At 42.0% G+C, this 13,061-nt stretch overlaps 1 protein-coding gene across 1 annotated transcript in view; it reads right to left on the reverse strand.

The window, feature by feature from the left end:
• dnajc2 (DnaJ (Hsp40) homolog, subfamily C, member 2) overlaps positions 1–13,061 on the reverse strand; it is a 36,459-nt gene that overhangs the window by 12,164 nt on the left and 11,234 nt on the right. The window contains exons 4-7 of the mRNA XM_055653147.1: positions 12,510–12,608; positions 11,988–12,129; positions 10,738–10,818; positions 4,474–4,539 (exon numbers count right to left, since the gene is read on the reverse strand). Of these exons, the coding sequence (XP_055509122.1) occupies positions 4,474–4,539; positions 10,738–10,818; positions 11,988–12,129; positions 12,510–12,608 (388 nt within the window). The remainder of the gene's footprint in view (positions 1–4,473; positions 4,540–10,737; positions 10,819–11,987; positions 12,130–12,509; positions 12,609–13,061) is intronic.

Raw genomic sequence — 13,061 nt, forward strand, 5'->3', positions numbered from 1 at the left:
TTCTTCATAAGACAGTCCTGACATCCCAGAATCAATCTGGTGAACCTTCTCTGTACTCCCTCTATGGCAATAATGTCCTTCCTCAGATTTGGAGACCAAAACTGTACGCAATACTCCAGGTGTGGTCTCACCAAGACCCTGTACAACTGCAGTAGAACCTCCCTGCTCCTATAGTCAAATCCTTTTACTGTGAAAGCTAACATACCATTTGCTTTCTTCAGTGCCTGCTGCACCTGCATGCATACTTTCAATGACTGGTGTACCATGACACCCAGGTCTCGCTGCATCTCGCCTTTTCCTAATCGGCCACCATTTAGATAATAGTCTGCTTTCCTGTTTTTGCCACCAAAATGGATAACCTCACATTTATCTACATTATACTGCATCTGCAAAACATTTGCCCACTCACCCAGCCTATCCAAGTCACCTTGCAATCTCCTAGCATCCTCCTCACAGCTAACACTGCCCCCCAGCTTAGTGTCATCCGCAAACTTGGAGATATTGCCTTCAATTCCCTCATCCAGATCATTAATATATATATTGTAAATAGCTGGGGTCCCAGCACTGAGCCTTGCAGTACCCCACTAGTCACTGCCCGCCATTGTGAAAAGGACCCTTTTACTCCTACTCTTTGCTTCCTGTTTGCCAGCCAGTTCTCTATCCACATCAATACTGAACCCCCAATGCCGTGTGCTTTACGTTTGTATACTAATCCCTTATGTGGGACCTTGTCAAAAGCCTTCTGGAAGTCTAGATACACCACATCCACTGGTTCTCCCCTATTCACGCTACTAGTTACATCCTCGAAAAATTCTATAAGATTCGTCAGACATGATTTACCTTTCGTAAATCCATGCTGACTTTGTCCAATGATTTCACCACTTTCCAAATGTGCTGCTATCCCATCTTTAATAACTGACTAGCAGTTTCCCCACTACCGATGTTAGACTAACTGCTCTGTAATTCCCCGTTTTCTCTCTCCCTCCCTTCTTAAAAAGTGGGGTTACGTTCGCTACCCGCCAATCCTCAGGAACTACTCCAGAATCTAAAGAGCTTTGAAAGATTATTACTAATGCATCCACTATTTCTGGAGCTACTTCCTTAAGTACTCTGGGATGCAGCCTATCTGGCCCTGGGGATTTATCGGCCTTTAATCCATTCAATTTACCCAACACCACTTCCCGACTAACCTGGATTTCACTCAATTCCTCCAACTCCTTTGACCCGCGGTCCCCTGCTATTTCCGGCAGATTATTTATGTCTTCCTTAGTGAAGACGGAACCAAAGTAGTTATTCAATTGGTCCGCCATGTCCTTGTTCCCCATGATCAACTCACCTGTTTCTGACTGCAAAGGACCTACATTTGTTTTAACTAATCTCTTTCTTTTCACATATCTCCCTAGTCAATTCGTCCCTTACCACCCAAACCACCCCCTCTCCAGATACATTTCCCTGCAACCGCAGGTGATGCAACACTTGTCCCTTTACCTCCCCCCTCGATTACATCCAAGGACCCAATCAGTCTTTCCAGGTGAGGCAGAGGTTCACTTGCACCTCCTCCAACCTCATCTACTGCATCTGCTGTTCTAGGCTTCTCTACATCGGCGATACAAAGCGCAGGCTCGGCGGTCGTTTCGTTGAACATTCCGCTCAATCCGTCGTAACCAACTTGATCGCCCAGTTGCTCAACACTTCAACTCCCCCTCCCATTCCCAATCTGACCTTTCTGTCCTGGCCCTCCTCCATTGTCAGAATGAGGCCTAGCGCAAATTGGAGGAACAGCACCTCATATTTCGCTTGGGTAGTTTATACCCCAGCGGTATGAACATTGACTTCTCTAATTTCAGATAGCCCTTGCGTTCTCCCTCCTCCCCAGTTCTCCTACAAGTCCTACTGTCTCCGCCCACTTTCCATCTTTCTCCCCCCCGCCCCCATCAGTCTGAAGAAGGGTCTTGACCCAAAACGTCATCCATTCCTCTCCATAGATGGCGTCTCACCTGCTGATTTTCTTCAGCATTGTGTCTTTGCTGCCTGACATGCTGAGTTACTCCAACATTTTGCATTGTTCCTTGGTAAACCAGCATCTGCAGTTCCTTATTTCTAATATTTAATGGTCTGTTTTTCATTGAGGCATAGAGCTGTGCAGCGTGGCAACAGTCCATTCGGCCCAGCTTGTCCATGCTGACAAGTCGTCATTCTGGGCTAGTTCCATTTGCTCCATATTCCTCCAAACCGTTCCCACCCATATATCTATCCAAATATCCTAAAACAAATTAAAAATTTATCTTGCAACTTTAGAAAACCTCTGTAATTATTGTCAATTAGATTGGCAAGTGGAGGCGAGCTTTGGAACAGTGAGAATAAGTTATAACTGATTAATGCTGATGAGGCAGGGAGAATGCAAACCAATTATAACTGATTAGTGAGCTATGCAAGATCAGAAAATTATATTCGATTAGTGATGGTGTACGAGAGCAGAAGTGATAAGAATAGTTTGAAAGTGGGAAAGTGAAATCATTATACAGGTGCACAACCTTTTATCCGGTGTTCCAGAAACCGAAAAGCTCCGAAAACCGGCCATTTTTTCCAGATGTCGTCTGCGCACCAAAGCTCGCGTTTGGCGCCAAACTTGACCGAAAACGACCCACGGTCAACCCAGGTCTGTACTACTGTAGCGGCTGCCTCCTCCCTGGAGACCGGGAGACGCTTAAACATCTGTAAATCATTGCTTAAATGTTAGTCAGTTAGTTTGGAGGGCTTTTATATGAAGGGGGGTGAAGGGGTAAACTTTAATTCTTAGTCCCCTACCTGGTCGGAGAGGCGGGGAGCGGTCAATGCCTTACCGGGTCGCCGTGCAGTAAGCTCCGCAGCGCTGTGGTCGTTGGGGCCGCGGGCGGCGCCAGTTGTAGCTCCGACCCCGGCAACTCTACCCTTGGCTGCGAGGCGCTCCAAATCCAGCGCGGCCCGCGGCCGGACGCCCCAGCTCCGCAAATGTCGGGAGTCGGCAGCTTCGCAGCGCTGGGATACCAGCGGGGTGCGGGCAATGCCTTACCGGGTCGCCGTGCGGCAAGCTCCGGAGCGCTGTGGCCGCCGACACACAACATCGCGGAGCGTCGCTGGATTTGGAGCCGCGCAGCCAGGGGTAGAGTTGCGGGGTTGGAGCTCCAACCGGCGCCGCCCACGGCCGGACGGAGCCCCCAGCTCCGCGGCTCCAAATCCAGCGACGCTCCGCGATGTTGTGTGTCGGCGGCCACAGCGATCCGGAGCTTGCCGCACGGCGACCCGGTAAGGCATTGCCCGCTCCCCGCTGGTATCCCAGCGCTGCGACGCTGCCGACTCCCGACATTCCCGGAGCTGGGACGTCCGACCGCGGGCGGCGCTGGATTTGGAGCGCCTCGCAGCCAGGGGTAGAGTTGCCGGGGTCGGAGCTACAACCGGCGCCGCCCGCGGCCGGACGGAGCCCCCAGCTCCGCGAGGTTGGGAGTCGCCGACCAGGTAGGGGACTAAGAATTAAAGTTTCCCCCTTCACCCCGACTCCACCACCACCACATAAAATCCCTCCAAACTAACTGACTAACATTTATGCAATGAGTCTCCCGGTCACCCGGGAGGAGGCAGCAGCTCCAGACTTTTCAAGCCGCCCGCGCTACCTACCTAATCTACGCTAAAAATCTTCCATTCTGAAATCCGAAAATGTCCGAAATCCGACAAGTGTCTGGTCCCAAGGCTTTCGGATAAAAGGTTGTGCACCTGTAATCATTATAAAGTAGAGACAGATGGGAAGAACAGACTAAATTTGATTAGTGATGGTGAAGGGAGATGGGGGTGAGCAGATTGTAATTGATTATTGATGAAAAGAAGGTAGGACAATGAGAACCATATATGATTAGTGTTAGAGAGGTATTGTAGGAAGTCGATGCGATCAATTAATGATGGGACGGTCTTTAATTTAATTAGAATCAATTAATGGAAATGTGGATGAAGTAATAAGAACACAGGCAATTGAAATCAATTAGCAATGGACAGAGGGATGAGCATGAGAAGATTATAATTGCTGGGACAACATGAGAACATAAGAAATTATAATTATTAGTGTTGGAAGAGGGGGATAAGTGCTAATGCAGATGTAATGAGAACTGATTATAATTTAATACTGATGAAGAGAGAATTGTGTAAGAACCGAGGCAATTATTGGTAAATTATACCAAGAGGGAGGGATTGCAACCAGCAAAGGAGGTTGTGAGAACAGATACAACCAGCAGGTTGTTACCAGGACTTGAGGCATTGAGTTATAAGGCGAGGCTGGTGCAATGTTTCCTGGAGTGTGTGAGGCTGATGACCTTATAAACAAAGCTCAAGAAAGTTAGTTTGGATAAACAATTAGATCTGCTTAACAGAGGATTTGCATACATTTTTCTGAACAAGACTGAAAAATATTGACTAAAACTAATGAATGAATGAAATATTACATACCACTCCGCTTTTTCTTTCTCTTCTTCGTCCAAGTAAGAAAATTCCCGCCAGGAATCAAAATTATACCTAAAGAATGTTGAGTATTGACAATAAAGCACACAAAATATAAACCAAACGTGTATGCCAAAATCTATTTGTAAAGTGTCAAAATAAAATTGAAATTCAATTCAACAACACAGATGTTTAAAGCTCTCAACCACACATCCAGTAAACAATGACAACACTTGGAATTTCAACTAGAATGCCTGTGGTCAGAAAAATATTCCAGGCTTTGTCATGGGAAGAGATCGCCAAGCAAACAAGAAAAAAGATTCAAGGATATACTCAAAGCCTCCTTGAAGAAATACATCCGCAAAGAACTTCCAACAAATGTATCCAACATGATTTCCCCCCAGTAAAACAACATTAACTTGGTTTGATTGCATTAGCTTCTCTAACAGACTAATTATTTATTCCTTGATTATAGACTCCAGTATCTTACAAATAGGTGTTAAGCTAACTAGCCTAAAACAGTTTCACATCTCCCCCCCCCCCCCCCCCCCCCCCCCCCCCCTTATTGAGCTAGGGGAATACATTTGCTGCTTTCCAATCTATCAGTATCCTTTTGAAATTCAGTTCTGATAAACCAACCAATGACTTTAATATCTCTGCAGCATCTTATTTTAATAGCCATGGATGCAGGCCATAAGTCTTCCCAACTCAAGCCCTTTGTGATAGAGATCATTACAACTTCTTCCATGATATTTGAAATTTCTGTTACCTTTGAGATATTTATAGACTCCTTCATATATATAACAATTGCAGCACGGAAACAGGCCATCTCGGCCCTTCTAGTCCGTGCCAAACGCATATTCTCCCCTAGTCCCATATACCTGCGCTCAGACCATAACCCTCCATTCCTTTCCCATCCATATAACTATCCAATTTATTTTTAAATGATAAAATCGAACCTGCCTCCACCACCTTCACTGGAATCTCATTCCACACAGCTACCACTCTCCGAGTAAAGAAGTTCCCCCTCATGTTACCCCTAAACCTCTGTCCCTTAATTCTCAAGTCATGTCCTCTTGTTTGAATCTTCCCTACTCTCAGTGGGAAAAGCTTATCCACGTCAACTCTGTCTATCCCTCTCATCATTTTAAAGGCCTCTATCAAGTCCCCCCTTAACCTTCTGCGCTCCAAAGAATAAAGGCCTAACTTGTTCAACCTTTCTCTGTAACTTAGTTGCTGAAACCCAGGCAACATTCTAGTAAATCTCCCCTGTACTCTCTCTATTTTGTTGACATCCTTCCTATAATTAGGCGACCAAAATTGTACACCATACTTCAGAATTGGCCTCACCAATGCCTTGTACAATTTTAACATTACATCGCAACTTCTATACTCAATGCTCTGATTTATAAAGGCCAGCACACCAAAAGCTTTCTTTACCACCCTATCTACATGAGATTCCACCTTCAGGGAACTATGCACAGTTAATCCTAGATCCCTCTGTTCTACTGCATTCCTCAATTCGCTACCATTTACCATGTACGTCCTATTTTGATTTGTCCTACCAAGATGTCGCACCTCACACTTATCAGCATTAAACTCCATCTGCCATCTTTCAGCCCACTCTTCCAACTGGCATAAATCTCTGTAGACTTTGAAAATCTACTTCATTATCCACAACACCACCTATCTTAGTATCATCTGCATACTTACTAATCCAATTTACCACACCATCATCCAGATCATTGATGTACATGACAAACAACAGTGGACCCAACACAGATCCCTGTGGCACCCCACTAGTCACTGGCCTCCAACCTGACAAACAGCCATCCACCATTACTCTCTGGCATCTCCCATTCAGCCACTGTTGAATCCATCTTGCTACTCCACCATTAATACCCAACAATTGAACCTTCTTAACCAACCTTCCATGAGGAACCTTGTCAAAGGCCTTACTGAAGTCCATATATACAACATCCACTGCTTTACCCTCATCAATTTCCCGAGTAACCTCTTCAAAAAATTCAAAAAGATTAGTCAAACATGACCTTCCAGGCACAAATCCATGTTGACTGTTCCTAATCAGACCCTGTTTATCCAGATGCTTATAATATATTATCTCTAAGTATCCAAACCATTAATTTGCCCACCACTGACGTCAAACTAACAGGTCTATAATTGCTAGGTTTACTCTTAGAACCCTTTTTAAACAATGGAACAACATGCGCAGTACGCCAATCCTCCGGCACTATTCCCGTTTCTAATGACATTTGAAATATTTCTGTCATAGCCCATGCTATTTCTACACTAACTTCCCTCAATGTCCTAGGGAATATCTTGTCCGGACCTGGATACTTATCCACTTTTATATTTCTCAAAAGTGTCAGTACTTCCTCTTCTTTGAATCTCATAGTTTCAATAGCTACTCTACTGGTTTCCCTTACCTCACATAATTCAATATCCTTCTCCTTGGAAGAAAAGAAATTGTTCAATATCTCCCCCATCTCTTTTGGCTCTGCAGATAGCTGTCCACTCTGATTCTCTAATGGACCAATTTTATCCCTCATTATCCTTTTGCTATTAATATAGCTGTAGAAACCCTTTGGATTTACTTTCACCTTACTTGCCAAAGCAACCTCATATCTTCTTTTAGCTTTTCTAATTTCTTTCTTAAGATTCTTTTTACATTCTTTATACTTCTCAAGCACCTCATTTACTCCATGCTGCCTATAATTATTGTAGATCTCTCTCTTTTTCCGAACCGTGTCCAATTTCCCTTGAAAACCATGACTCTTTCCAATTTTTACTATTTCCTTTCAACCGAACAGGGACATAAAGATTCTGTACTTTAAAATTTCACCTTTAAATGTCCTCCATTTCTCTTCCACATCTTTCCCATAAAACAAAATGTCCCAATTAACTCCTTTTAAATCCTTTCGCATCTCCTCAAAGTTAGCCTTTCTCCTATCAAAAATCTCAACCCTAGGTCCAGTTCTGACCCTCTCCATAATTATATTGAAACTAATGGTATTGTGATCACTGGGCCCAAACTGTTCCCCAACGATCACCTCTGCCACCTGACCCGTCTCATTTCCTAACAGGAGGTCCAGCACCGCCCCTTCTCTAGTAGGTACCTCTATGTATTGCTGCAAAAAAACTATCCTGCACACATTTAAAAAAATCCAAACCATCCAGCCCATTTACAGAATGTGTTTCGCAGTCTATGTGTGGAAAATTGAAATCACCCACAATCACTACCTTGTGCTTACTACTAATATCTGCGATCTCCTTACATATTTGCTCTTCCAATTCTCGCTCCCCATTTGGTGGTCTATAATACACCCCTATAAGTGTTGCTACCCCTTTCCCATTTCTCAGTTCCACCCAAATAGCCTCCCTAGACGATCCCTCTAATCTATCCTGCCAAAGCACTGCTGTAATATCTTCCCATCATGAAGACTATTGCAAAATATTGGTTTAAATTATCTGTTTAAGAAAGAACTGCTGGAAAAATCAAAGGCAGACAAAAATGCTGGAGAAACTCAGCAGGTGAGGCAGCATCTGTGGAATGAAGGAAAAGGTGATGTTTCGGGTCAAGGCCCTTCTTCAGACTGATGGGGGAGGGGGGGGGGGGGGGGGATGAAAGGAAGAGGCAGAGACACTGGGAGAGCTGGGAAGGGGAGGGGAAGGAGAGAGATAGGAAGGACTACCTGAAAGCGGAGGTCAATGTTCATACCACACGGGTGTAAACTACCCAAGCAAAATAATAGGTGCTGCTCCTCCAATTTGCGGTGGGACTCACTCTGGCCATGGAGGAGGCCTAGGACAGAAAGGTCGGATTCGGAATGGGGAGTTGAAGTGCTGAGCCACCGGGAGATTAGGTTGGTTATTGCAAACTGATCGGAGGGGTTGGGCAAAGCGATCGCCAAGCCTGCGCTTGGTCTCACCGATGTAGAGCAGTTGACACCTGGAACAGCGGATACAACAGAGAACGGAGCTACGGGATATTGAGGAGACAATCATAATTTAGGGGGGTAAAGTTGCCTATTCCTTGTTTTGATTTTTAAGGATACAACAGTCAGCTTATTATATTTACAACTGTTAAATCCATGGTGTTTAAAAGAATTAGCTTTACTCCAAAATGCAATAGTATCTCATATATAGGTACTAAACTTAAGCATAAGGGTCACATCTAAAACAGAATCAGTGGAACAGTAGATTTTTTTAATATTTTCAATTTCTGCAAATTGCAAAGGAATAGATTAGCTTGGTGTGTACATAAAAATAAAATCATGGATCAAACTTACTAATTTGGGATCTCTTTTGATTTTGCCCATTTCCATATTATGCGACAAACTGTTAAAATTTCTTCCTTTGAACACTTTTGCAACAGCATGATGTCACACTACAAATTAATGCTGTAATTGTGTGATTAGCATACGATGATCATGTGAACTCATTTCTCAAATAGCTGCCACCATTTAGAAAACAATATAGAAGCATCTGCAATTTTGTCAATATTTAGGAAACAAGCGAACACTGGAGCGGAATCTCCAGCAGGGATTTGATATAATGGTTCTGAAGAGTTTCAGAGTTTTAATTGAAATTGATCTTGAAGAGTTCAGATTGAGAAAATAAAGAGCAATTGTTTCCTGGGCCTTAATGTCAGCAATGAAAAGACAGAGATTTAAGATTATTGGCAACATTAAAAAGACTATTTTTAACCAGAACATCCTAGGATTTGCCATGCACAGTGCTGGCTACAGATTCAATGGAATCTTTCAAAAAATGTAATACGTGAATGAAACCATTGCTGGCTGTGGGGAAAGAACTAGTGATTTACGTACCCAAGTGATTTACAATTCAGAGCAGCTGGCAAATATTGAAAAGGCTACGTAGCCTCTTTAAATTGTATTATGAAAAAATAAATAAGAACATAAGTTAAATGTTTATCGTGTTTTAACCGGGAAAATGGAGCAGCCTGATTGCGCAGAAGAGCAGCCACCAACAGCACTGCAGAGTACAGGCCACAGAGCAAAACATGTGCACCTGGATACAATAGAAAATTTAAAGCTCCAATTTGCTCTTGCGCAAATATTGTCTGAATAACATCAAAAATTGAATCTACCAACCAGCAGATAAATAAATTAGGCTGGCATTTGCATTAAAGAAAATCATGGATCAAATTTACTAATTTGGGGTAACTTTTGATTTTGCCTGCTTCAAAGTTCAAGTTGAAATATTGATGACACTACAAAATGTAATCTCATACAATATTACAGGATGGGAGATAGAGACCAGTGCAAAGTTTGTGGACAGATTAATGGCAGTCTAATTAAGTGGTTAAATTACAAGGTGACCTCCTATGGATTACATGCCAAAATGGTCACGTTACTGATCTTGTAATCATGAAGGCTGAACTAGTAATCCCGAGATACGTTCAATTTTCATCATAATAGTTGTTGACTATACAAATGTCATAAAAAGCAAACATTAGCAAGTGAGAAACTACTGTTTGTCATTATAAATCCATTCATTTACAGAAAGCCTATATTTTGTGCCATCGGTAAAGTTTAATACCTAACACTCTATTCCATAATTAAAATATGAACTGATGAGACCACAAACCGATTTGACATCTGTTGCATATGTGCCCACTATCAATACTCTATCAACCCATCCAGGAAATTGGCTGAGTAAGCAATTTACTTATCTCTTGCGCTTCAAGTTCATTAAAGGGTTGAGCAAAACAAACTGCAAGAGGAACTCAGCAGATCGGGCAACATCTATTGAGGGAAATAGGGAGGCTATATATTGGATCAGAAATGTTTCAGGTTTGGTCTTTTCTTTCATATATGTCACCTTACCTACTGAGTTTCTTCAGCAGTTTGTTTTTTTTTGCTCAAGATTCCAGCAGCTGTATAAAGTCTCCAGTCTTTAATAAATAGTTAACTCTTAATTGCTCACTGAAATATTCCTGCAAGCTACACAGTTCAAGTCCAATTATTTAGGGATAATAAAATTTTAGACTTGCGAATGAATAAAAATCTAGCCATCCAATTTCTCATCATTGATGGTGAATCTTTCCGTCATTTGGAGCTTATACTGTTGGACCCACTTGTGAAATCCTTCTCTCAAAATCCTTTTGTTTTGATAAAATGATTTTAAAAGAGACATTCTGTAACAAAAGTCACTGTATGAATAGTAATACAATGTTTTTCTGAATGAAGGCATATGAAATACAAGGTATTGGGAAACAATGAAACTTACCAGAATGAATAAAATGCATCTATTTCTTCAATGGAAGAATTCAAATCGCCCAGCTTTGGAACATGTTTATTTTTAGACCACCTATGAATAATATTTGCAATTTTCATAATTAAATGTTAAATAAACACACTGCAAAATCTTATGTACTACAAAGGAAATAAAACTAAACAGCTTTCCATAAGGTCCAATTGAATATGCCAAATAAAAATGTGAAAAATGAAAACTGAATGAAGTGTACAGGAATCGATGTACAAGAAACCCATTGTATAATACATGAGCAGAGTTTAGAAAACGTGTGGTAAAACTAATTTGAAATGACAAATAAACATCATGGCCACATAGCAAAATTATACATAGTTTATTATGGTTCATCAGCCATTTAACAAAATTTAGTGAACCTATTCAAATGTGTTTTTACATTAAAAATAGATCATCACAGGCATAAGCCTGACAAAATACACTGAATAGATGGAAAACCTTTTATAGAACAACCTTATCAATTGTCTGGTGTGTTTTTTAATTCACTCCAAAGACAAACAGGTTTTGTAGTTTCATTGGCTTGTTATAATTTTAAATTGTCCCTAGTGTGTGTAGGATAGTGTTAGTGTGCGGGGATCGCTGGTCGGTGCGGACTCGGTGGGCCGAAGGGCCTGTTTCCGCGCTGTATCACTAAACTAAATTAGATCCAACCAAAGCATGTAAAATTGCCACAAAATGCCGGAGTAACTCAGCGGGACAGGCAACATCTCTGGAGAGAAGGAATTGGTGACATTTCATGCTGAAGAAGGATCTCGACCCGAAACATTACCCATTCCTTCTCTCCAGAGATGCTGCCTATCTCGCTGAGTTACTCCGGCATTTTGTGTCCATCTTCGTTGTACACCAGCATCTGCAGTTCCTTCACATGTAAAATTGCAACAGTGCAGTCTGCTATAAATGTTTTGGATATTGCAAAAAGGGGTTACTAACATGTTAACAAGCCATTGCAAATACAAACTACAACTCCTGACAATCTGTACCAATGTAACAACAGCTCAATCTCCCAACAGCAGAACTCCAAGCCTTCGAAAATGAAACTGCTGTTTTCGACTAGGTAGAACTACTTTAATGTATAATTTCATTCCAAATTTTGAAAGAGAATTCATGCAGCGGTGCCAGTTTTGGATTGTGATTATAGCACTATAGCCAACTAATTCTTTAGATTTAAATTAAATTGTCCACAATTGAGTATACAGATATTTTCTCCTCACCTGGCATTCCGTTCAAAGGCTGCTAGAAACACCTCGATGAAGTTCTCTTTTGCTTCATTTTTAGAAGGTATTGAATTTTCAAAAGTGGGATCCACACTGTCGAATGCTCGACGTTTCAATGGATCAGACAATATTTCGTTGGCTAAAAAAAATAGGAAAACGCTATTAATGAAAGAAATAGTGCAAGGGAAACGGTTTCCCCCTTACCCCCCCCCCCCCCGCCCGCCCGTATAGAAAAACGAAAGTATCCCCAAAACAAAACTGTTTAGACAAACTAAAATTAAAAAAAGATAGGAAAAAACGGACAGGCTGTAGACAGAGGCGCCTTCAATGCAGCGCCCCTAGCGATACCCTAGCACGTGCCTTCCATCCGCAATTAAACCTCCCAACGGATGAATTGTCTCATCTCTTTCCATCACAATTGCACTTTAAATGTTGAGCTTCCTCCACTCCAACCCCCACAATTTGATTTTCTTTTCTTTACAGCACCACGTAGGAACCACACGCCAATTTAATTCTTACCTTTTGTAATACATGTAAAATAATCATTGTCTCCTTCCCCTATTTGTTCTCCAGCTGCTTTCCTTTTATCAGGGTGATGTTTCAATACCATGGTTTTATCTAAAAGAAAACACAGTGGCTTAAGCTTGATTACTTATGTCTAATACATTTCTGAGAAGTTTTCATTTTAAGGACCCAGCATAGAGACTGCATTTAGAATCCTGAATTGATCAAGTTCTCATGGTCTGTACAAAGTGTCCACTGTGTCAATCGTACAGACATCAGGAGGGATTAACTTTTCTCCCCCTGTTTAAATTGGCTTCCATTCTAATTAGCATAATTAATTTTGTAGCTCTCCTATCAAATACGATTCAGACATTTTAACTTAAAAATATCACAAATAGATGGTTACGGAGCTTTTAATAAATTAATTCCATGAGAAATCATAATGAGCTTCTAGAACAGGGGTCGGCAACCTACGGCCCACGGGCCTGATCCGGTCCATAACCCGAAAACATCCGGTCCGCAGGCATTTTCTTTTCCCCGAGGACTTCCGTCATCTAGCCTGTGTGT

This window comes from Leucoraja erinacea, chromosome 22 (assembly GCF_028641065.1).
Source record: "Leucoraja erinacea ecotype New England chromosome 22, Leri_hhj_1, whole genome shotgun sequence".
Taxonomy (NCBI): Eukaryota; Metazoa; Chordata; class Chondrichthyes; order Rajiformes; family Rajidae; genus Leucoraja; species Leucoraja erinaceus.